Genomic DNA, 24,865 nt, shown 5'->3' with positions numbered 1-24,865 from the left:
CACACTTTCCAAAATCTCCCCAATAGAGAAGCAAACTTTCAACTTAGCTCCTCAGCCACAGAAACTTCCTTCCAAGAATTCACTAACATGCTCTTTATAGAACTGTACAATGGATACCTCTCATCTTCTGAGACATTGCATGATGGTTGAGAAATAGATGCCATCCTTGTATTACGTATGGACAGTGATAAGCTCATGCACTCCTTAACAGACTTACAGCACAGCTATCGAGATCTTCAAACATCCCCCATGATTTTGACTTGTAGCAAATAAAATATACTTGAGGGTTTTGGTTGGTGCGCCTATGAAGCTGAGCAATTTTCAAATGTACTTGGAGCCTCATAAAGTTTCTACAGATAATTCATGTGAACCACTGCAGTTTGGGATTTTTAAAGTCTCTCCCTATGCTTTCTTCTTTTCCAACCCAGAGAGAAAAAATAACATCCCACCCACCCTTAAAGAAATTAAAATCTCTGAATGACCTCGATCAAGCTAATGAAGAACAAGAGACAGAGTTTTTAAAACTTCAAGTCATTGAGCAGCAGAACATTATTGATGAGCTCACAAGGGTAGGTCTTGATCAATCTATAAATTCTAAGCTGTTCCCAAGAGCAAGTAGCTGAGAAATCAACATACACTGGAACCACTTAATAATTTCAGATTAGCCCCAAACCCCCAAGTTTATATAGTCAATATATAAGTAGGTTGAAGAGACTCTGTTCCAAAAGTACTTCATATTAGTTAACTGTTTTATACATTTTCAATTATAATCCTTTGTTAACTAATTTGATAACACAAACAGTGACTGCAAAGCACTCTAAAAGAACTTCCAAATGCATTGTTATGTGAGTAGGTAGGTAGTGTGGGTGTGCCTCATAACTGCCTTCCAGTATCAGGATTCTGAGGCTCAGAGATTAAATATTTGGCCAACAATAACAGGACCATATGCCTCTTATTTCCCAACATTTATCTCTGTGTCTAGCACATAGGTGCAGTTTAATAAATGCTCGTTGATTGAACAGTGACATTGTAATTACATGACAAAGTGGAAATTTCAGTCCCGATCTTTTGACCATGACTTTAGTGCCTGTAGTGCAGTTATTACTCCCGTTTGCATCTGGTCAAGGCCTGTTTTACAAACAGCAGTGGCCTAAGACCTTCAGATGCCTTTGGGTTTTCTGTTTGCCTCTCTGCGTTTATTCCATGTTTATTCCATGATTGCTGTCTCTGGTTGCTCTCACTTCAGGACCAAGCCAAGGGCTGGAGAGTTGAGGAATTGGCAATGGGGAAGTGGGGGGGGGTGGTTAGGCAAGTGTCTCTAGAGTAGGGTGAGCAAGATGATTTACTGCTATTGAGGGGAGAAAACATGATAACTTCTGGTTATAACTATTTGTGGTTTATCCTTTTAAAATTGTCTATGTTGAATATATGTTATAATGCACATACTGTATTAGGAGGGTAATCTAATGTTCGAAGTTTCGGATATATTGAGGTTGTGTGATCAAAATATTTTTACAGGGTAGGAAATCCTAAAGGTTAATGTCGCTGGCATAAACCAGGCCACGTATTAAACATGGCCTTCTGAAGCACTGTGCCTCTTAATTCACATCCACATCCTTAATTACTAGTAAATCCCAGATTCACTCGGCCACACTTTTCTTGACTTTGAGTGTCTGAACTTAAGCTAAAAGTTTCTTATAGGAATTTGACATGTTGAGGCATGTCATCCAGACTTCCAGGGAAACTAAGTGTCATTTACTTAATCTACCTTTGAATTTGTACAGTAAATACGTGGAGTACTTAGTGGATGAACACCAGATTCCCAGGGTATCTCCATCCACAACAAGAGTGAATCAAGAAATTGATCATGATTTCTAGATATTCTTTGAGTTTCCCAGAACATTCCAACTACAACCACCCCCCCAAAAAAAACCCACTAGATGATTCCAACCCAGCAGACACTCTGTTCCCATCTTTAGAGGGTGCAGGTGAGAACAAGAGTCTAAGACAGCTTGCTATGCCTTTTGAGTGATTAAATGAAAAGAATAAGGTTTATGCAAAGTAGTACTTTTTAATACTTAAATATAAAGTTAAATATAAAGTAATTTGGAGTTTGAGAAAACTGAAAACTTGTGCTTTGGGAAAATATGTGTATTTTCAGAGCTACTTGATCTTCAAGTATAACAAAAGGATTCTGATGAGGAAGACAGTGTACTTCCTGATTGGAAGGCTCTCAGATCCACATAGATTATCAGGAAAAGTTGTAGAGTATTTTTACTTAAAAAATATGTAAGTAGCAGGGCACCTGGGTGGCTCAGTTGGTTAAGTGTCTGACTTTTGGTTTCCACTCAGTTCATGATCTCAGGGTCATGAGATTGAGCCCCGCATACTCAGCGTGAAGTCTGTTTGAGTTTCTTTCCCCTCCCTCTTTCTCTCCCTCTGCTCCTCCCCCAGCTAGTGCTCTCTCTCAAATAAATAAATAAATAAATAAATAAATAAATAAATAAATAAAATCTTTAAAAAGATACATAAGTAGCAAACCTAAAAATTGCCAAAATTACAAAACACAATCTTATTTTAGATAGAAATATGTAGTGCCTCAGGGAAAAACCAACTCTGTCATTGAAAAAAAAAACAAAAAACAAAACTTAGAGAGAAACATGTTCCAACTCAACATCTGAAAAGTTCTTCATCTGTTTTCCAGGACCGAGAAAAGCTCATCCGTAGGAGAAAACATAGAAGAAGTTCCAAGCCAATTAAGGTAATGAGAAAACTAGGTTATCAGGCTTTTGCCACAAACCCTGCAAGAGAAGTGAGGCTTGCCAAGGAATCTTCCTGCAAAGATGTGATAAATCAGATGTTCCTAAATTGCAGCAAACCATGGGCTTTATTTGCTAGAAGAAAATCTCTTCTCTTGATAGTTCTCAGAAGTCCAAAAATGATTGCGTTATGGATTTTAACTTTTAAGATTTGCTTTATATGACTTTATCTGAGTAAATAAGGCACTAGGTTTGATGTAGAAAGCAGCATTTGACAAGCCAGAGAGTCAAACTCCAAGAACTTGCAAGAGATACACATGATTTAATGCCCCCCAGTGAACAATATTAGTGTCTCATACACACCCTATAATTACTAGTATACTTTTATTATTCCCTTGGACAGTATTATTGATAGTGGTTTGATTTTATTATTTCATTATTCACTTGGATACTATTGCTGATAATGATTATTAATAACGGTACTCTCAGTCCACCCATATCTGTTTAGCCTCTTATAATCCACAAAGTTTTGTTAATTTGTCAATTTGTTTGATTTTGTTTTTATCAAGTATATTATTTGATTTGGATATGGGATTGGATGATAAGACTTACAATTTGATAATCCCAGATAGGTGCCTGGACTTTAAGTGTCTTTATTATATTTTAAATACTGGAAACAGTAAATCACATAAACTCGTCATGGTATAAAATGTAATATAAAAGAGGCTCATTGTTTCTATGAAGAGAGCCAAATGTTAATGAATATTGCTCAACAACATCAGAAGTGAAACAAAGTGGGACGCACTTACACACTTTTATTAGAATTATTGTGTTCATGCCCAAAGTTTTTATTTCCTCCAAGAAGTACTAAAAGACCCCTGTCTTCTGGGTCCATTTGCACACATGCCAATTGATGGTGCCTTGATAATATGTTGACTTTATCCACTTCTACTTGTGTCAGTAAATATGTACTTTCCCTCCCCTAGAGGCCTGTTTTAGACCCATTTATTGGCTATGATGAGGACTCCATGGATTCAGAGACATCATCCATGGCTTCATTTAGAACAGACCGAACACCAGCTACTCCTGATGATGACTTGGACGAAGTAAGTTTTTCCACTTCTCTAGTCTTTGTGATTTTGTCACCAAACCTTTCCTTTAAGGTGGATAGAAAGCACTGCACTTCTTACATCCTTTATGAACGGCACAAAATGATCACATAATAGTGACCCATTTTGACTTTGTTACCTCTTGGAAAAGAGCTTCGCTTGTGTCACATAACCCTTTTAACAGCTTGTCTAAAATTCTGTTCTGTAACTTGAAGACTTTTTTCAAACTAAAAGACACTCTTCCAAATTCTTCATCTAGGGAAGGTGGGAACCAAGGAACAAGCTTAGAAGAACAAGCTTCTAGATACAGTTGAGGACAGGGTTTAGCCAAGTGTGCTCTGTAGACTACCATTATCAGAATCATCTAGGGGGTTTAATCACAATGAAAATTCCTGGACTCTGCTACATAGCTCCTGTGTCAGGGTCTTGCAGGTAGAACCCCCAAATCTGCATTTTTCACAAAGCTCCCTGGTGATTGTATTAAGCTCTGAAGTTTGAGACCTAAAGTTGTAAAACTATGTTTTTGTAGTTTATCTCTGTAAGAAATTGTTGCATATGGTTGTATTGAAAAGAATTGAAACGAAAACTCTATCATTTCCTCCCATTTGAATCCAAAAGCTAGGTGTAAGTTCTTCTCATTTGGATCCAAAATTCACTGTAATCCAAGTCTAAAAGAGCAATCATCAGAAATGCATAAATAAGCAAATGCCTCTGATTAACAAACATTAAGTATTTCTGCAATGCAAAGTCCATCTTGAAAGAACTACAGTATTTGTGTCTATACACATACTTTAAAATTAAGAATAAAATTACAGGACACCTGGGTGGCTCAGTTGGTTAAGTGTCTGACTCTTGATTTCGGCTCAGGTCGTAATCTCAGGGTTGTGAGATTGAGCTGCATCTCAAGCTCTGCACTGGACGTGGAGCCTGCTTGGGATTCTCTCTCTCCCTCTGCCCCTCACCCCACAAAAAGAATAAAATCACACTGAATCCATTATCAAACTAATGTTTACTTCTCTTTATAAAGTGGACAAATGTGAGTATTTCACTTTGAACACAGAACCCGAACATAATCATTTTTTGGCCTTTTTTGTAACTTCAAGAGTTTAGCAGCTGAAGAATCTGAGCTACGATTTCGGCAATTAACAAAAGAATATCAGGCCCTCCAAAGAGCATATGCCCTCCTGCAGGAGCAGACTGGAGGCATCATCGATGCTGAAAGGGAAGCCAAGGTCAGTATACATCTGGGGAAAGTGCTCTGAATTGGCTTGCAGCAGTCACAACATAAAAGTACCATGGACGGAAAAATATCAATAGGATAGCTTCCCCTGTATCCTTCTCTCCACTGTGGCTTTTGAACTGTTTTATCTTTTATGTCAACAAACCTTGGATCTAGGGACATTAGAACCAACTTAGATCGATGCTTTTGTTCCTTTAAAGATAGTAGTTCTTATTCTTGCTATTTGAAAACTTATATTTTTCAAAGCTAGACAATATTGAATTTTGATAATCCATTTTTTTAGCTTCTTGCTTGGAAAAAGTACTTTTGTGGTTAGCCACTTTCTTTTCTTAGTTAATAAGTGCACAGCATTATATTGACAGCTTCCAAAGAATTTTCACTGGCAAAATCTCATTTAATTTTTATGACAGCACCCTAAGGCAGGTGTTTTATAGAAGAGGAGTTCGAGGCTCTGAGAGGTTAATTGAATTGCCCACGATCACATAGCTAATAAATGGAAAACTTGGATTCCACCTAAAATCTTTACTAGGTCACATGTTCTTTCCATTACATCGCAATTGCCTCTCATAAGCTTATTTTTTTAAAAAAGCCACACACATACAATACAAAAAAAATTTAGTAGTGCTTGCTGTGTTACAGGCATCATTGTAAGCACTTTACATACAGCATCTCATGCAATCCTAAAACAACTCTATGAGCTAGATGCTATTATTAGCTGTGTCCTTTTTATAGGAGAGGAGATAATAGCTTAGTAGGATTTAAATGTAGATTAGCTAGGTTGAAACCAGGATATGTTAGATGAAAGCTAGGATATGAACCTAGTGTTTCTGAGTTCACAGTCCTAACCACTGTGCCATAACTGCCTCATAGATTAATTTACATGGGGAAAGAAGGAGTGTGCCCACCCAGTGATTTTATCCTCCTTCCACTTTAGAGGGTCTGTAGTATGCTGAAGGGTGTTTTAGGAACTACTTTTAGTTGTTTAGTGGGACAGGATAGATATTATAGTTGCGTATTTTAAAATGGTAACATACATACATGCATATGCTTATACATAAATGAATAAACAGCTAAAAAAACCCGCTGTGATTTGGAATAGATAGATCATTAGAAAGGGATGTATGTGTGTTCCTTCGTGTTTATGCTCTAATATATAATAGTTGTGGTTTTCATGATTAGTATGTACTAAGCATTCTCACCAACATAAGATTGGCTAACATAATGGCGTACATCTTGTTTTTTGAAGAGGTGGTGATGTAGAAAACAGTTCTTTCTCTCATCTCACCCTCTCCTCTAAATAAAGGTTTAGCATTATTTCTGACCATGAAAGTCAAAAAACTTAACCATTCTCAGCAAAATAGTCTAAAACAAATCAAGATATTAGAAAAAGAGCAATAGAGTAAATTCAGAGAAAGAAATGCAAAGATGGGGTGCCTGGGTGGCTCAGTTGGTTAAGCGTCTGACTTTTATTTCAGCTCAGGTCATGATCTCAGGTTCCTGAGGTCAAGACCTGCATTAGGCTCTGCGCTCAGCATGGAGTCTGCTTGAGATTCTCTCTCTCCCTCTGCCCTCACCCCCCCTCACTTGTGCGCTCACTCTCTCTCTCTCTGAATAAATAATCAAAAGAAATGCAAAAATGGATAATATAGATGAATGAGCATCAATGAAAACAAAAGATGTAATCATTTTGATAAAAGAAAAAAATAGATTATATTCAATGCTCATTCAAAGTTAAAATAATTCTTAGTGAAATTAAGCTTGGGATTTTTTTTAACCTGATAAAGGTAAATATAATCTCCAATAGTCCAAAGATATATTCTCCTCCCAATGAGGAATAAGAAGAGGAGGGCACTTGGCTGGCTCAGTCAGAGCATGCAACTCTTGATCTTGGTGTTGTGAGTTCGAGCCCCATGTTGGGTGTAGAGATTACTTTTAAGTATTTCTTTGTATTGAAGGAAGAAAGGGAGCACCTGGGTGGCTCAGTCAGTTAAGCATCTAACTCTTTGATTTCAGCTCAGGTCATGTTGTCAGGGTTGTGAGATTGAGCCCCCCACATCACGTTCCTCTGTGGGGAGTCTGCTTGAGGTTCTCTCTCTCCCTCTCCCTTTGCCCCTCCCCAGCCTGTCTCCCCCTCTTAAAAAAAAAAGAAAGAAAGAAAAAGAAGAAGGAGAAGGAAGGAAGGAAGGAAGGAAGGAAGGGAGGGAGGGAGGGAAGGAGGGAGGGAGGGAGGAAAGGAAGAAAGATTAAGAAAAAAAAGGATACCTGCCATTGCTGACTTTATTCCACATTATACTAAAGAACTTATTGAGATCTTAAGACAAGTAAAAAATATGCGTATGGACAAAAAACAAAAAACCCACTAACTTTTCACAGAAAATAAGGTCCAGTGTGGGGAGAATACAAGAGAATTTGAAAACAAAGGAAGTGAGACTGCTCCACAGAAGATCAGTGTCCAAAAATGCTGATACAACACTCACCCCCCCTCACACACACATATACATCATACATACATACATATATCTGGATCTAGATTTAGATTTAGGGCACAAAGTTGGCTCTGAAAGAGTGGCAAGTTTGGGGAGAGCCAGAATGGGAGAAGGCTTTCCATAAAGGGAATTTGAGAGGATGTAAGAGAGAAGTGGAGGATTACAAGGCATATTTAGGAAATAAGGAGATCACCAGCAGATCAGGCATGTATTTGTTGATGAGTAGAGGGGAAAAGATTGCAAATATGATGGGAGTTCTCACATCTCACCTAAAGACTTTGAATTTTAACCTGATGGTAAAAGGAACCACTGAACGTCTTAGACAAGAATTTAGAACCTAAAAATAATTCTTAAAGGTTCTTTGATCATAGAAAAAAACATTTTTTTCTCCCTTGTTGAGTTCTAATCAAGGAACATAAGGGGAGGAAGAATACTGAGTTACCATTTTACTTACTGAGTTCTGGAATTTTGATTTCGCTAGGCTCAAGAACAGCTCCAAGCAGAGGTGCTAAGGTATAAAGCCAAAATTGAAGATCTGGAGGCGACTCTGGCTCAGAAAGGGCAGGTAGGCATTGGGTCGCTAGCACTCCTGCAGATGCAGACAATTCAGTCCGACCTTCCTCTAGCTCCTGTGCATGGGCCGCACCCAGGACGCGGCTTGGCTCTCCACAGTGACCTTTCTCAAACTGTGTCAGAATGTTCAACTCGATGTTTCTGTCCCTGGTGTTTTTCTGGCCAGAGTGTGAACCCCACTACAACATGAATGAGGTTGGGCAAGAGAGAGAATGCCAGAGGAAGAGGAACCCTGTACAAATAGGCTAGAGTGGTCACAAGCTGCTGAGACAAAGCCCCGCCCCTCAAGCTGCATTCTTTGCCTCTATGCTACGTTTATGGTTCTGCATTTTAATGTTTTCCATCCATATGTATCTAGCCTGTGTGCATTCTGACCCTTTTCACTTTTTGCCTGTGTGGTCACTTCTGAGTCCCCGGAAGGCTGGTCCTGGATTATTCAGACTGAAAAAGTTAGAGACAGTGTCGAGAAAAGGGGGTGAAATTTTCTTGGCAACTTTGGCCCCAATGTCTTTTGAATAAGGGGCTGATAATAAGGGGTAGGTGTCATTTACCAGCCATCGGCAGGCCAACAAACAGGGTGAGAGAAGACAGCTTTGGCCAAGTGGTTTGACGACACATGCTCTTTCGTGCCACTCTGAAATGCTGACTGCGCGATATTCTTTGTCAAACAGGACTCACACTGGGTAGAAGATAAACAACTTTTCATTAAGAGAAACCAGGAGCTTTTAGAAAAGGTATGTTGGACGCAACACCCTAGTGGGGCAGAGGAGAAAACGATGAGAGATCCAGGAGCAGCAGGGGGTCCTCTCAGGAGTGGCACAGGGGCTCGGGGAAGGGGAGGCTTTTCTGGTGCTGTGCTCTCCTCTGCTGCGTGCTCAGCTGCATCCCTGTCACCGCCATCACCATCAGTTAGTGGCACGTGTGCATGGCTCTGTGCTAGCGTTGTGCCGACTTGAGAGGATGTGATCCCTGAAGCCTATTGATTTGTTAACCATATATATATATATATACATATATATATACTGTATGCGTCCTGTACATATATATATACACACACACACCCACAAGTGCACACATCCTATGTGGTTGTCCATCTACAAAAAGCACACTTACGAATAGGACTTATTTTGTGCAAGGCAGTGACAGAATACGACTCCCAAGACCATGCTGCAACCTAGCACAGACTGTGTTCTCACTTTTAATCATTTTGCTAATCTTGGCTATTTATATTCATATACATGTATATATATGTATATATTTCTTTTTAAATGGGAGAACTTTTTAAAAGATGTATCCAGGGTACAAAACAGCATGTCCAGGAGGTTTTTCAACAAATCAAGATGCAAAAGCATGGTTTAGGCCCAATAGATATAATTAATTTGGTGATCCGAACATAGACTTTTGATTGGGGCAATGAAATACAACAGAGATCATCTTCAGTTTAAAGGTGGTTTTTCCTTTAGTGTTTACCTTCCATAAATGTAGTGAAAAGATTACAAAATAATTTATTCTTAGGAAAAAAACAGACTTTGAAAGCCCATTTGAATAAGGGAAATAATCCTGTAGGTTCATCCAAAGGTTATGTAGAAATTATTTTAGGATTATTTCTACCAATATTCAGTAGCCTTGGCAAGTCAAAAGTTAACCACAACACTCTTATAAGCATGAGAAGGGAAAGAAGATGCTTATGCTCCCTCCCCTCTGGTCTCGCACAGTCCTTAGCCTACCTTGCTTTCTGAGTGACAAGAGACAGCAGATGTATAGAAGGCAGGTGGGTATTTGAGGATTGAGAACTGGTACTTTCAGAGAGGTGAGGCGTCCCTATAAAGAAACTTCATCACACATTGGTCCTGGGCTCTGAGCTGCAACCTGTGAGCCGCTGACCTAATTGCCAGTGTTAACTGCCAGAACCAGAAATCTCCCCAAATATCCCATCTCGGATCCAAATTCAAGACTCTAGGTAGTACAATCTCTTTGGTGATCTAAGTCAACTTCTTAAAACTTTTGAAAGTTCACTTGACCACAAATATCTGAATGTAAATCTAAGTGTAAAAAACTTGACAACATTAATTGTCACTAATATTTCTCTATTTCCCCATCTTTATTTTCTCATAATTTTTCAGTATCCTGAGGCTATGAGAAAAAGGTTTTTAGTAGTTGTAGAGATGCCCAGGAAAAAGCGTTATTACTTTTCTTTACACCTAAAAACTAATTCCCATTATGTCTTCTGTCTGATTTTGTTTGATCTTTATTTCTTTGGGATAAAAGGGGATTTTAGGGGCTCAAGCTTCTATGAGTAAAAGAAAACCACAGTGACAATAAAGCTACACATCCTACTTCAAGTGGGTATTCTTGGGAAAGTAAGATTCATCCTATGATAAACAGCCCTTGGGTTTTTGTTTCTAAATTCAAGATTTTAAATAGTTCCTGTGCATAAGGCCCACCCACACAGCTAATATCCCATGGCTGCCCCAAACCTATTACAGATCATGAAAATTTTCTGATCCCTTGTAGACATGGGCCTGTCTTATAGGGTGACTCTACATAATTAACTTAATTCCATGCTTCATCAGGTTATAGGAGAAGTCTTACAGGAAAGCAGAGGGAAAAGGGGTCACTTCTAAATGCGTAGACAAAGAAAGCCTCTTCTGGTAGGGGATGTTCAATAGGAGTTCCTCACGTGAAGAAGGAAATGGAGGGAGCCCCTTTTAGGCAGAGAGATGAACAAAGACACAACTCCTGTCAGTCAGTCCAAGGGTAGATGCAGGGTTTTATATTTTTGTGTGCGTGTGATCACATGTGAGTGTGTGCATGTGATAGAGATGACAATGAGAATATTTAAGGCTAGAAAGCCAGGTGCTGGCCGGAGTATTACGGTTTTTGAATTCCATATTGACAAGTTTGGCTTTATTCTGTGGGTAACTGGAACTCAGTAAAGTTTTGCATATGATCAGAGCTATTTATATAAAATTTTTCTGACCATTCATAACTCCAGAAACAAGAGGTGTTGGTCTCCACTTTATACACCATTAAATGTAGTACCAGGACACCATTCCTGACCCATAGCAAAGGCCTAATGAGTACTCTCAGATTCACTACTCAGAGGGTCCCCAGACGTTATCTCAGTGAATGCAAGTGTCTTACAGCATTTTCCTCTATGACACAGAAAAGTCAACCAAAGGATAACTAGAGAGAAAGCCTAAAAGTTACTTTATTCACATCTAATTGGGATTTTTTTCCACGGTCTGGATGATTTATTCACCAACTAAATGAGTGCTCTCCGTGCTTGCTTTGCTAAATTGTAGATGGTTTTTGCAATGTTCACCTAACTTGAGGATTTACTTTATTAGATAGAAAAACAGGAGGCAGAAAATCACCGGTTACAACAGGAACTACAGGATGCCCGAGACCAGAATGAGCTGCTGGAGTTTCGAAACCTAGAGCTAGAAGTAAGGAAATGATGATAATAATGATAATAAAAATAATCGTTAATAATTAACATGCACTGAACACACCCTGTGTGTGAGGTGTTGAATTAAGCATTTCAGATGCCTACTCTCATTCAACCTCACAACTGTGATCAAAATTTTATAGATGAGGCAACTGAGATTGAATCACTTGCCCAAGACCTGGGACTGTAAGTGGGAAAGCACTGATGCCAGTCAGAATTGTCTGCTCAGATACTATACTTTTCGACACTGTTACCTTTAAGAATAAGACTAATGAATAATTTTTAAATACTTTAAATAATAAATTTCAAACTTCATCAATATTTCATAGCTTTTAAATAATCATTTCCATCCTTCATTGAATTCTGACTCATATAAATGTTACCTCAAGAATTACATTTCAAATTGTGCTATATACAAAAATATTTTGGTAGACACTTGAATTCGTGAGTAAACTTTTTAATCTATAATGCATTTATGCAAAAGGCTAAGAAGCAAGGTAACTTGTTTTAGGAAATACCTTAGTTAACCTGAACAAATTTCAGTCTTTTTTTTTAAGTAAAATATATTAATCATATCAGATTTTGATTGTATCACATGGAATCTGGCCTAGGGGGTGGGGGTCACCTGGCTGGCTGAGTCAGTAGAGCATGTGACTTTTGATCTCAGGGTCATGATCCCAGCCCCATGTTGGGTGTAGAGATTACTTTAAAAAATAATTAAAAAATAAAAACAAAACGGGGTGCCTGGGTGGCTCAGTTAGTTAAGCCAAATCCTATCCTGATTTAGGCTTGGGACATGATCTCAGGGTTGACATTGAGCCCCATGTTGGGGTCCACATTGGGGGTGGAGCCTGCTTTAAATTCTCTCTCTCTGCCGCCCCCCTCCCTTTCTAAAAAAAAATAAAAATGAAAAAGCCTGACTTCTTTGGGGCACCTGGCTGTCTCAGTAAGAAGAGCATGCAAATCTTGATCGGTGGGTCATGAGTTCTAGCCCCACGTTTGGGGTAGAGATTACTTAAATTTTTTTTCTTTTTTTTAAAGAATCTGGCTTAGAATCCGATTGAACGTATGTGGGTACATAAAGATAAGAAAATTTCCATTTGATAGCTCTGTTATTTTGCCAGGAGTTTCTTGTTTTTTTTCAAATTAGATCTGGATAGAGTTAGCAGTTGGTGTTCCCCAGTGAGGAAGAGTGAAGTCCTCTTTAGCAGCTCACATTTCTTCATCATAAAGCTTGAGTGGATTGAATATGCCAAAGGCTGTTAGCAGCCGTAAAACTTCATGGTCAAAAGACCATTCTCTGTGACACCTGAAAGCTCTAAATATTCATATAGTTTAAATGGGAACTTTACTTCCGACACTTCTCTGATCAAAAAATTTGCAAGACTGAATGACACCATCTATAAATTCTTCCACCATACCTCTTAGTTGATCAGTCAGTTCTTTTCCATTAAATTTAAGCATGAACATCTTGAGTTTGACTTGTTTTCTTGCCACATGATATTGATAAACTACTGCAATAACATAAAGAGAGAACACAGACAACTGGTTTAGTGTTTAATCAGTTGTTGCTTTTTTTTTTTAATTCCCATATATTCTTCGCTGTATTTCAAGGAAAGAGAGAGACGATCCCCTCCATTTAATCTACAAATTCACCCATTCTCTGATGGTGTGAGTGCTCTACAGATCTACTGTATGAAAGAAGGTGTCAAGGTAGGCAGATACTCAAATTTTTATGCTTGTAAAAAGAAAAACTGGGAATTGGAAAAGGGGAAGTTGTTCATAACTTTTGTTTTTTAGTCACTGGATGTCATTTTGATACCAACTATGTAGCAACTGAAAATAGTCACATCTAGGTACCAGGCTGGCTCAGTTACTAGGGCGTGCCACTCTTGATCTCAGGGTCGTTAGTTTGAGCCCACTTAAAACAAATTTTTTTTAATTTATAAAAAAAAAAAAGATGTGTGACAGATGTATGAATGGTAACAGCAGAGAACACAGGAAATCATGATTATTTAGAACAGAGTAGGGTAAAGAAGATACAGATTTGAAATATTAAGATAATTACCTTAAATTGTCTAGGGGAACTATTAAATAAATTTAGTATTTCAAGTATACCAGATAAAAAAGTATTTGTCGAGTCCCTTTGTTACATTGTCCTGAGTGCTGTGGGATTCATAACCTTGGAATTTTGGTGTTGGAAGAGACCTTAAAATCATCTGGTTCACCATCTCTTTTTATTATGTTTAATTTGGTGAAGATTTCTCTTTTGGAAGGACCTATGATTGATAACATACTGTTCATTTAGATAAAATGTATTTTGGTTTTTAGGGATACTGGGATACATTTTAAACATTAAGGTTGAATAGAGGTGGCTCCATCTCCTGGAAAATATATTGTCCTTCAATGTAATGAAATCACGTGGTGAATATCTATCCCAGAGGGAAAGCTGGGAAGCCTACCGCTGTTTCTGGTCTCTCCTTGAACTTGTGCATGGCTCTTCCTGCTCCCACTCTGAGCTGCCAGATAATACCTGCTTTTGTTGCCTTCTCTCTACCTATGAAACTGAGCTAGACCTCCCTCTTCCTGGTGGTAGGGGTCAGATGGACTGCTCTCTGGATGTGAGTAAGAGGAGAGAGTCGTACTAATTAAGTGAAAAGTGGGAGGAAAATTAGGTAGTAGAATTGTGCTTCCTTCTTTTCCACCCCTTTCATGGTGTTTAAACTTCTGTCCTTCCTGGGCTACATAAAAATTTGTTAAACCAGAGCAGTTTGTTGGGCTTTTTTATTCAGCTCTAATTAAATGAAAAGGACTTTACTTTGTCTTTTCCTTAGATACCTTTCTTAGATAAATCACAAACAACCTACTCCAGTGGATGAAATTTATATGCAGGGGAACTTTTCCAGAGGAGTTCAGCTGCTTCAAACTGACTCAAGAAGTACAGTTAAAATGAGATATTTTCCATAGCATGAAATTAATGCTAAAAAATGGAATGCGCAATAGTTTTCTATGTGGCGGTCAAAATCTCAACCGGGTTAGAATTCCATTAATTAGAATGAAATTAGTTGATTATATTTATTACCTGTTACTTATCTTTATGCCTCAAATTTACCATAATTCAAAAAAAATTGGCAATTATTAGAAAAAAAATTCAGTGAAAGAATTCCAAGTCCTGACTATATTCTAGACTATTTCATATACCATCTCTTTATCCTCAAGATCAGCCTATGAAAGAGGTATTTTGCAACTGGTGAAATTGAGAATGAACTATTAAGTAGTTTGCCCAGGTTCACGCAACTTGGAAGAAGCAGAGTGAAAACATAAAGCCACATGTGTCTGATTGAAAACAACCCAAGGAAGTACACATCTTAAAATGTCTTCTTAAAATTAAGGGTCAAGCAGTGATAGAAGAGTAAGCTACATTTGTGTCTTTGATTTGATGTATCTCCTTGATATTACAGGATGTAAACATCCCTGATCTCATAAAGCAGCTTGATATCCTGGGTGATAATGGGGTAAGTAATGAATTGATTAAGGGCAGTAGCTATATGAATTTGCCCAAAGAGAAGCAAGAAGTACTTGCCAGGGCATCATGTAAAATCATAGCAAGTGAGAGGCCATGTTCACTTAAGGATGTAGCTCCTTGATGAGAATCAGTCATTGTCAAACATGTTGGTTGAGGTTTGTAAGGATCTCTGGAAGGCAGTGCCAGAAATGGGAATTGGTGAAGTGCTTTTTATGGGCTGGTTTCACGTTTGAATGCCGACCACATCTGCAGTGATTAAAGCTAATTACCTTCTCACTGTTGCTGAGAGCCATCTAGCGTGAAATTAATCAGTCATGCAGTTGCAAATGCTGCTAAATAGTAGGGTTGGTGGCAGCCCCATAAAAATGGACCAGGAAACTATAATCTCTTTTCTTTCTAAAAACACCTTCTAGGCAGGGTCAAGGCGTATTAATTCAGTGGGAGGACCATTCATTGAGATAGTATGTGAATGATGCATATAGGTTGAAGGAATCACCCATTTTTTGCCTTGAAAATTCATCAAAGGAGAGAACAGAATCAATTAAATCACATCAAACCACTATGAAAAGATTACTTGTTATTTCATTTTGGTTTCTGCTTTTCTCATAACCTGACTATTAGCTAAGTATGCTCACAGTGAAACACAAAATCAAGTCAGTCTTAGAGACATAAAAAAATCACACTTAATGTCCTTTTACATGTTTTGAATGAACTTTTTGTTAAGAATTGTTACTAAGTAGAATAGAACATTTGTTACTTTTATACATGCATATGCAGTAGTATCTATGGCAGGCAGTTAGGCAGATAGTGCAAATATCATGACTGTCTTCAGCTTATTTTCTTTATTTTCCTCTCTCTCTCTTTTGGCAGAACTTAAGAAATGAAGAACAAGTGGCCATAATTCAGGCCAGCACTGTGCTGTCCCTGGCAGAAAAGGTAATATAACATTGAAATCATCTCAATGTCTAACTTAACACCTAAAGAGCAGGGTAGGGTTGAAGGACATTCTCTTTGCACATGACTTTGTGTTACCGAATACCTAATAAATATCTTTTTTTTTCAGGGTGATACAACCCCAGTAGAATGAGAACACACAAAAGAAAAGTCTACACACTGATCTGGGGTGGGTGGATAATTCTTGCTTTGTAGTCTCTTAAAAAATGGAAAACTTTCTGGATTACATTATCCAAACAATCCCTCCCAAGCTGGGACAGCGATAAAGAAGGGTTTTGTTAAGAGGTGGTAAAATGGCACCTGGCTCTTTTTATGTGCTCTTCCCTGGCTGCGTACACACCAGGTTCTCAACTGATTTTGTAATTTGGTGGTGGTTCACTGCAGTCGCATTCAGAAAGCCCAACCTGGGGACTGGCAGAAAAGCAACACCGAGTGTGCTCTGGCCCCCTTGTGTCGAAATTTAAATGGTAGGAAGAGAGACAAAGGAAAGAGCCAAGTGGAGAAGCTTGATGTAATTGGCTATGTTCAGGATGCTTTGAGAATCAGCACATAGTTGAGAGGCATGGGTACATGCTTGGGTAAAATGACAACTGTATAATTCCTTGAGATGCTTTCTTAATTCTTAAATGCATAAAGAGTTCGTGATAAATTAAATGAAACCATATACAAGTGAGTGATCTGCTTTCTCCAATCTGAAGTGAGGGAATTCTCCAGGTCAAAGGACCTATTGAGTTACTCAAGCAATACCATGACATAAAGGGAAAAAAAATGTAGGGAGAGGGAAGGACTGCTATAAAATAAAAAGTTACTTAAGAAGTATTAAAATGGTCCTTTTTTGGATCCTGATTCAAGGGCACCAAGTGTGGAAAAAAAAGGACATTTTGCTGACAGCTGGGGAGATTTTAATATGGACCAGGAATGAGATAACAAAAGGAGTTCATGTTCATTTTGCAAGGTATAAAAATGGCCTTTGAGTTAAGGATTTTTTAAAAGGCCTTATCTGTTAGGGACACATACTGAGGTATTTACACATGAAATGATATTTGGGATTTGCTTGTAAAAAACTTACTTCCTTTATGATTTAATTACAGACTCATCACTTTCCCTCTCCACAACAAATTAATAGCACCACATTATCTCTAACATAAGGTCCCAGAATCCAGAACTTGCCATAAGGTCCCTGAGGATCTGGCCCTTACCTGCTTCTCCAGGATCCCACTTGTTTCTTTGGTCCATAGCTAAGGTCCAGCCATACACAAATCCTTCTGGGATCCCAATCTTCTCTCTCTCTCTCTCTCCATCTCTATCACTATCTCCATCCCTTGGTCCTTTTCACTGTTCTCTTTGCTTCGAAGATATTCCCTTCTTCATTTTCCACCTTGGTCTGGCTAAATCTGAACCATTAGACATCTCCCTACATGGGGAAACCTTTTTATTCACCCAAGCCCAGTTAGGGTTTTTTTTTTCTTTGTTTCCACAGTGAACTATGCATCTGCTACGATGGCTTCTAACAACTACAACGTGACTGCTCATTTTTTGCTGTTGTTATATGTCCCTCAACCACCTAATGCTACACTTTAAGCCTCGTGAGGGCAAATACTCCACTTTGTTTGCCTGGCTTTTCACAACAGTCCAGCACATCTAACAGGTGGTCAAAAAATGTTCACTGAAAGAGTGAACAAGTGCCTTTGTGAATGTCCACAGGACAGTGTTCCAGCGACATCCAGTTGGATGAAGAAAACTCATTCTGTAGGTCTGCTACATTCATTTGGCAGTGAAAGCCAGAGTGTCTCATTCAGTTGGACTCATAAAGGGCTATAATTCTCTATTGCAAGAAAAGTCACCTTAGTTTAGGAATACCAAGAAAACTTGACTGCTCTGTGAAAGGCAAGGACTCAGGACATGAAGGAAAGGATAGGGAAATGGAAAAGAAAATATGTGTAGGAAGAAGGAAAGGAAAAATAGGTCTGTGTACTTTGCATTTACTTAGATTGTTGGAAGAAAATCTTCCATTCCCTGTTCTGTGTGGCATGTGAAGCAAATTGAGCTTGACCGTAATTAACACCTGCTTAGTGCTTCTTTTGCACTTGGCGCTGCTCTAATTGCCGAAGTCTTGGTATGACTGTTACATGTCAGGAATTTCATATATGACAATCTGAAGCACGGAGAAGGTAGGTAACTGCCCCAGTCACACAGCTAGAAAATGATGGAGTCAGGAATCCCACTGCAGTCTATTTGCAGAGTCCATGATCTTTTTTTTTTTTTTAATTTTATTTATTTATTTCACAGAGATAGAGACAGCCAGCGAGAGAGGGAACACAAGCAGGGGGAATGGGAGAGGAAGAAGCAGGCTCATAGCAGAGGAGCCTGATGTGGGGCTCGATCCCATAACGCCGGGATCACGCGCTGAGCCGAAGGCAGACGCTTAACCACTGTGCCACCCAGGCGCCCCGAGTCCATGATCTTCTTAACCGCTGCACCCAAATTCTCCTTAAGCATCCTATTGAAAGCAGGAAGTGCACTATGTGGAGCCCATAGGACCTGCTCTTTTAGGGCTTTGGCAACTTAGTTCATGCCTCCACTTACCTCCTTTGCAAGACAGGTATCAGGGGTTCAGTTGAGCACGTACAGAGTGATGACAGTGTGCTTAGCACTGAAGATCTAAGTGGAAGAACCAGATGCATAAGACACATGCCTGTGCTTAAAGTGCTCATAGTCTGGGCAATTACCTTTTGTGCAGATCTTCACAATTCACAAGTTTTAAAGTCACTTCCTACCTTTGGGATTTACAGATGAACATTTCTATCTCCCAGGAATTCTAAATGTCAACCGTAAAGTTTCTGATTCTGCAACTTTGAATAGCATTCTGCTGTCTAGGAGTATAATCTATAACCAGAGATTGAACCTAGACAAATTTCCAGCAAATAAATCCTCTTGTGACTTTGTATTAAAAATAGTAAGAGCCGGGGCACCTGGCTGGCTCAACTGGTTGAGTGTCCAACGCTTGATTTCGGCTCAGGTCATGATCTCAGGGTTGTGGGATTGAGCCCTGCCTCACGCTCCACACTCAGCAGGGAGTTGGCTTGAAATTCTCTCTCTCCCTCTCCCACCATCCCTCCCCCTACTTGTGCTCATGCTCTCTCTCTTTCTCTGTCTTAAATAGTAAGGTGACCTTAAGTGAGAACATGTTATGGGCCAGGTACTGCACAGATCTCATTGTTCTTTACGACTGTCCTATATTCATCCCATTGTTTGCATTCCAGACATGAGGAAACTGAGATGTGGGCTTCAGAAACTTGTCCTGTATCACAAGTAATAAGGGCTTCAAGTCAACACACAGATCTGTATTTGAAGCCCATGACTGGACTGCTTCAATTTACTGTACTTTTTTTTTTTTTTAAGATTTTTATTTTATTTATTTGAGAGAGAGCACAAATGGAGATGGGGGAGGTGGCAGAGAGAGAGAGAGGAAGAAGCAGGCTCCCCGCTGAGCCGGGAGCCTGATGCGGGACTCCATCCCGGGACCTTGGGATCATGACCTGAGTTGAAGGCAGATGCTTAACTGACTGAGCCACCCAGGCGCCCCTCAATTTACTGTGCTCTTAAAAACACTGTTTACAAGAGAATTTGTTTCTCAATGATAAACGGACAGCAAGTGAAAGGAAACATTTTAATAAAGCTTGATGGTATGCGACTGCATTATGAGGCTATTTACCCATGACTTCTGATGGAAATTGCTTCAAGGGGAAGCCACCTGTGTGTACGAGAACTGAGAGAGTAGGCGCTCCAGTCTCCCCAGGCGTTTCTTCTTCCCCTAAGGGGCTGTTGAACATGGTGTCGCCTTGTGAATGTCAAGGCCTTAGTATATAGAAAAAATGCTCAGTGTACCACATAATTTATCACAATAAACTAAAAAAGAAATCTCTAGTAGTGAGGCAAATGTCTAACAGTGTAGAAGTACAAAAATACATGTTAACCAAAAAACGAATTTATTGGGTACCCAGTACATGCAATCCACTGTGAATAGTGTTTAGCATTAATTGCATCCTTTAATCTTCAAATTATTAACCCTACTTCATAGAAAAGAAAGTTGAGGCTTAGAGAAATCAGACAACCTTTCAAGGCTGCACAGCCATGAAAAGATAGAATTGGGATTAGACCCAAAGTAGTGTGCCTTTAGAACCCCCATGATTATTATGCCCAGCTGCCTCCCTAAGGGATAAGCTGATGTTTAACTTGGGAGAGACCCGTTATAATAATTTGTTCTATTAAGCCAAATATGTGGTAAGCTCATGTCATGTTATTCAAAATCTATTTTTACTCAGGGTGCCGATCAATATTAACATCAGTGCCATTTAACACGATGATATATTCTAAGTGTTAGGAAAGGTAGGGGTTTTTTATGTGATTTAAAATGTCTCCACTCGACAAAAATGATTCTTCAACACTTAGCTGTAGTCAGTTTCATACACTGAAAAACTGCCATTTCCCCAGTCTCACCTGGCTTGCTTTCTTTTATCATGTTTTCCCCAACCATGGAGAACTAGATGTCTCTTCTGCTTGGAACCTTCCCGTCATTTTTGCCTAATCATCTCTGACTCAAATTCATTAGACTCAGTTGCAGTTGTCACTTCCAAGAAAGCCTTTTTTGGTGTTTTCTAACAAAGGCAGAAAAACATCTTGGTCTTACTCACCATCAAAGCCCTAGTATCTAGTGCAGTGCCTGACACATGGTAGACATCAGTGAATGCATTTGTTGAATGAATGAATGAATGAATGAATGAATGAATAACTATCTTTCCTGAACTAAGAGATAAAATGCATCAAGTTTTCACTTCAGTTCTTGTCTGCTTCCTGAAATATAAGAGGAAGAGACAAAGAAACTCAGTAGACTGCACGATATACACCATATCAAGCAATCATGTAGCCTTTTTTGTCTTGTTTACTCCTTAGTGGATCCAGCAAATTGAAGGAGCAGAGGCTGCCCTACACCAGAAAATGATGGAATTAGAAAGTGACATGGTGAGTATAAAGAGGAGGTATCATAAAAATGAAGAAAAATTGACAAGGCAAATGGGAGACAACTATTTTCTACCAGTTTTATCTGGCACTGATGAAAGTGCTTATCTGGCACTGATGAAGTTTGCACCTTTCCATTATTTTGTGTACAGACTATGGAACAAAATTCCTGGAAGTATCCCACAATTTCAAGTTATTTTCTTCAAAAATATGTTGTATTTTTATAATACTTCTAAAGCTAATGCTGAAGAAAATTCAATTCGGTGTTTTTTTTCCATAGGCTAAATAATTTTTCCACCATATATAGTCATAGTAAAAATTACAGAAGTGATGAGTTGTAACTCTGATTTTAAAACTCTCCAAACCACCTCATGCCCGTTAGGATGGCCACTATCAAAAATATAGAAGTTAAATGTTGGTGGGGATGTGGAGAAATTGGCCTCTGTGCACTGCTGGTAGGAATGTAAAATGGTGTGTAGCTGCTAAGGAAAATAGTATGGTGGTTGCTGAAGACATTCAAAATAGAATTACCACCCAATCCAGCAATACCACGTTTGGGTATATGCCCAAAATAATTGAAGGTAGGGTCTCAAAAAGATATTTGTATAACCACGTTCAAAGCAGCATTATTCACAATATCTTCAACATGGAAGCGACCCAAGTGTCTATCAGTGGATGAATGGATAGCAAAATGTGGTCTATACATACAATGAATATTATTCAGGCTTTAAAAAGGAAGGAAATTCTAACATGTGGTATAACATGGATGAACCTTGAGGGCATCATGCTAAGTGAAATAAGCCAGTCACAAAAAGACAAATACTGGATGATCCCACTTACATAAGTATCCAGAGTAGTCAAACTAGAGAGTTGGAACGATGGCTGTCAGGGGCTAAGAGGAAGAGAAAATGGAATGTTGTTGTTTAATGGGTATAGTTTCAGTTTTGCGAAATGAAAAGCATGTCGGAGATTAGCTGCTTAACCATGTAAATATCCTTAATATTACTGAATTGTACACTTAAAAGCAGTTAAGAGAGTAAATTTTATGTTTTATGTATTTTACCACAATTAAATTTTTTTTAAATCTCCAAGCACAGGAATTGTTGATTATAACTTATAGGAATACATAGAATTTTATAACTGTACTCTCATTAGTGTTATTACTACTAAAAAACAGGTAGCAATTCCTATCAGATTAGGGAATCCTATAATAATAACAACTTGCATTTATATAGTATGTGACAGCTTGCTCATCATTTGCTTATATTTTACATGGAGTTTCTATTTTGCCAAACATTAGACTCTAAAGTCAAAGCATGTGACAAGAACTGTTCATCTTTAAAAACAAAACAAAACCTTTGAAAACTCTTAAAATCTACAAATATTAATTACCCAAGCAGCCTGTACCAGGCACTGTTCTAGGCACCAGAGCTCAGAGGTAATCAGGAAAGTCACCAGCACAATTACCACATGCAGACAGTCTCTTGAAAGTAGATGCAGTCCAGTTTTCCTCCAGCATTGGAAGAGGTCCTTGTTCCTTCAGTTAAGCACACAAAGAAATAATTGACTGTACTTGCAGCTACATTGTACACAAAGATTTATTTTTAAATGCTAATGGCAAGATGCTTGCAATGTGAGAGCATGCATGTGGAAACTGAGGACAAGCAGGGGAACTGCAGGAGCAGAAGCTCTCTCATTGAGTGACACCCCATTCACTAAATCATTATCCATCTTTGTGTTGCTAATTGTACACAGATAATTTTGAATAATTGTTTTATTATACAACTGTATATATTACGTTCCTAAACATTATTACAAAAATAGACTCTCCCAATATATTTGCACAGATATACTTACTAGTTGCTAACTTATCTTGTCAAAATCAAATTTGTCCTTAACCACATACTCTTGAACTAACATAAAAATCCTTTAAAGCATTCCATGTCAATTGATCATTGTATCTTTTATACTTCTTTCCATTGATTTTCACATTCCCTGTGTGAGGCCATGAAAGTTGAACTATTTCCCTAACAGACAAAATCTATGACCCTACAAATGCTAGTGACTTGTCTTGTGGTGGAAAACATTAATCAGCACAATTTATATATCACTTCCTAGTAAACTCAATTAACTCTTTCATTTATCATTATGGCCCCCTTCTTATAGGAACAGTTCTGCAAAATAAAAGGCTATCTAGAGGAAGAACTAGACTACAGAAAACAAGCTCTCGACCAAGCATATATGGTAGGTACAGCAAGCACAAAAGACACCCGGAGTGTTCACAATTCTCTATTGCGGAGTAAAGCATCCTTGTTCATTTGTCATGCCATGTGCTTGAATAGACCATGACATGATGGTCATTTATTCAGTGTTTTCCAGTTCTGGTTTTAGAACAAATACATCCCTATCTCTTTCCTGTTATAATTATCTTATAATACTTAATAACTATTTAATTATGTTTCATTTAAAAAATTAAGTGTATGTTATTATAAAATACTTTGATGAAGGACAGATCGGATGGTACTGTGGATTAAAGAGAAATTTTATTAAATCAAATCCAGTTGTTTGGGAGCCTAATGTAGTAATAGAATGATAGAGCCTTTAATGTCTGTTATATACATTTTTACTTCACGTATTTCTCCCAACAACCCTGTGAGGTAAAAATAAAGTTGATTATTCCTGTATTACATATGAGAAAATGAAGGCTTGGAGAGTGAAAGAACTTTGCCTGACAAAAACAAGCAGGTAGTGCTCAGGTCTGACTCCAGACCCTAATCCATAATCCAACCACGGTAAGGAAAGCTCTTTGGTAAATGGACTGTGCCTTTTTCTCTCCCACAGAACGTTATGCTGACTGAGGAGCACATTTGATTCATTCCCCGTACCGAATTCATAATACATAATTCCTAATATTGGACTATAGCTTGCATTTGTTCTCTCCGTATGCTCTCCCCCCCACCATTAATTCACAGTAATGACTCAAGAGGAGAAGACCAAACTTAAAAGAGGAACATTTCAAGGAGTTGCTAGTAGAGGTTTTTATAATGCTTTCCTGGAAGCATCCTGAGTCACTTTGGGGATAAGAGTGAAGCACTTAGCCCCCGCCTATAACAAAGATGAATTAGTCTTTCCTTCCAAAATGAGTAAGAAATTCTGAGCACCACTTGATGGGAAAAGGAGAAAATGAGAGTTGGTCCCTAGAGAATCAAGAAGGAAGCACTTTCCCCCTCCTTTCCTACCCTTTTATCCTTGCCTCCTCCACATACACATGGTAGGGTTCAGCTGTGTGTTCGTGTGTCCCATGACTGAGTACTTGTTCAGATAACCACATTTTAATGTTAAAAAGATGAGATCTGCTTAGTCCAGCACAAGAGCTAAGAAAACACCCCTTACCCAGGCATGACCGTCCACCTCTGTAAAAGTCACAGGGGGTAAGATTGTAGGTTTGGGCTGCTGTATCTGAAGCATGGTAAAAAAAAATAACTGGGGTATAAGGAGCAGTAGACTCTTCATCTGAAACAGAAAAGACTCAAGGAGGCATTTTATAGCTAAAGCAGTTGTAAATCTCAGAGTATTAAAAAACAGGCCAATTTTGAAGACTCTAGGCCATTTTTAGATCGTATTTCCCAATTTGTATTTTAAGATGTGGAGACTATACAGCCATCTTCAAGTTCATAGATGTGTCATATGGAAGAGAAGTGGCCTTTTGTACATGAAATATATCTCCAGTTTCAAGTATTCCAACATA

The 24,865-nt window shown here is 38.6% G+C and overlaps 1 protein-coding gene across 7 annotated transcripts in view; it reads left to right on the top strand.

Moving 5' to 3' along the window:
- The window catches only part of JAKMIP2 (janus kinase and microtubule interacting protein 2), a 160,549-nt gene that overhangs the window by 116,396 nt on the left and 19,288 nt on the right, over nucleotides 1-24,865 (top strand). For 6 of the 7 annotated variants that reach the window (XM_034656231.1, XM_034656229.1, XM_034656228.1 and 3 more), the window contains 12 exons: nucleotides 429-569; nucleotides 2,705-2,761; nucleotides 3,746-3,865; nucleotides 4,972-5,100; nucleotides 8,076-8,159; nucleotides 8,839-8,901; nucleotides 11,518-11,616; nucleotides 13,233-13,331; nucleotides 15,080-15,133; nucleotides 16,015-16,080; nucleotides 21,052-21,120; nucleotides 23,284-23,361. In XM_034656231.1, the coding sequence (XP_034512122.1) occupies nucleotides 429-569; nucleotides 2,705-2,761; nucleotides 3,746-3,865; nucleotides 4,972-5,100; nucleotides 8,076-8,159; nucleotides 8,839-8,901; nucleotides 11,518-11,616; nucleotides 13,233-13,331; nucleotides 15,080-15,133; nucleotides 16,015-16,080; nucleotides 21,052-21,120; nucleotides 23,284-23,361 (1,059 nt within the window). The remainder of the gene's footprint in view (nucleotides 1-428; nucleotides 570-2,704; nucleotides 2,762-3,745; nucleotides 3,866-4,971; nucleotides 5,101-8,075; nucleotides 8,160-8,838; nucleotides 8,902-11,517; nucleotides 11,617-13,232; nucleotides 13,332-15,079; nucleotides 15,134-16,014; nucleotides 16,081-21,051; nucleotides 21,121-23,283; nucleotides 23,362-24,865) is intronic. The other variant, XM_034656230.1, reaches the window with a different exon arrangement.

This window comes from Ailuropoda melanoleuca, chromosome 3 (assembly GCF_002007445.2).
Source record: "Ailuropoda melanoleuca isolate Jingjing chromosome 3, ASM200744v2, whole genome shotgun sequence".
Lineage (NCBI taxonomy): Eukaryota > Metazoa > Chordata > Mammalia > Carnivora > Ursidae > Ailuropoda > Ailuropoda melanoleuca.
The sequence above is the reverse complement of the archived record's forward strand: the minus strand, read 5'-3'. Positions and strand labels throughout refer to the sequence as shown.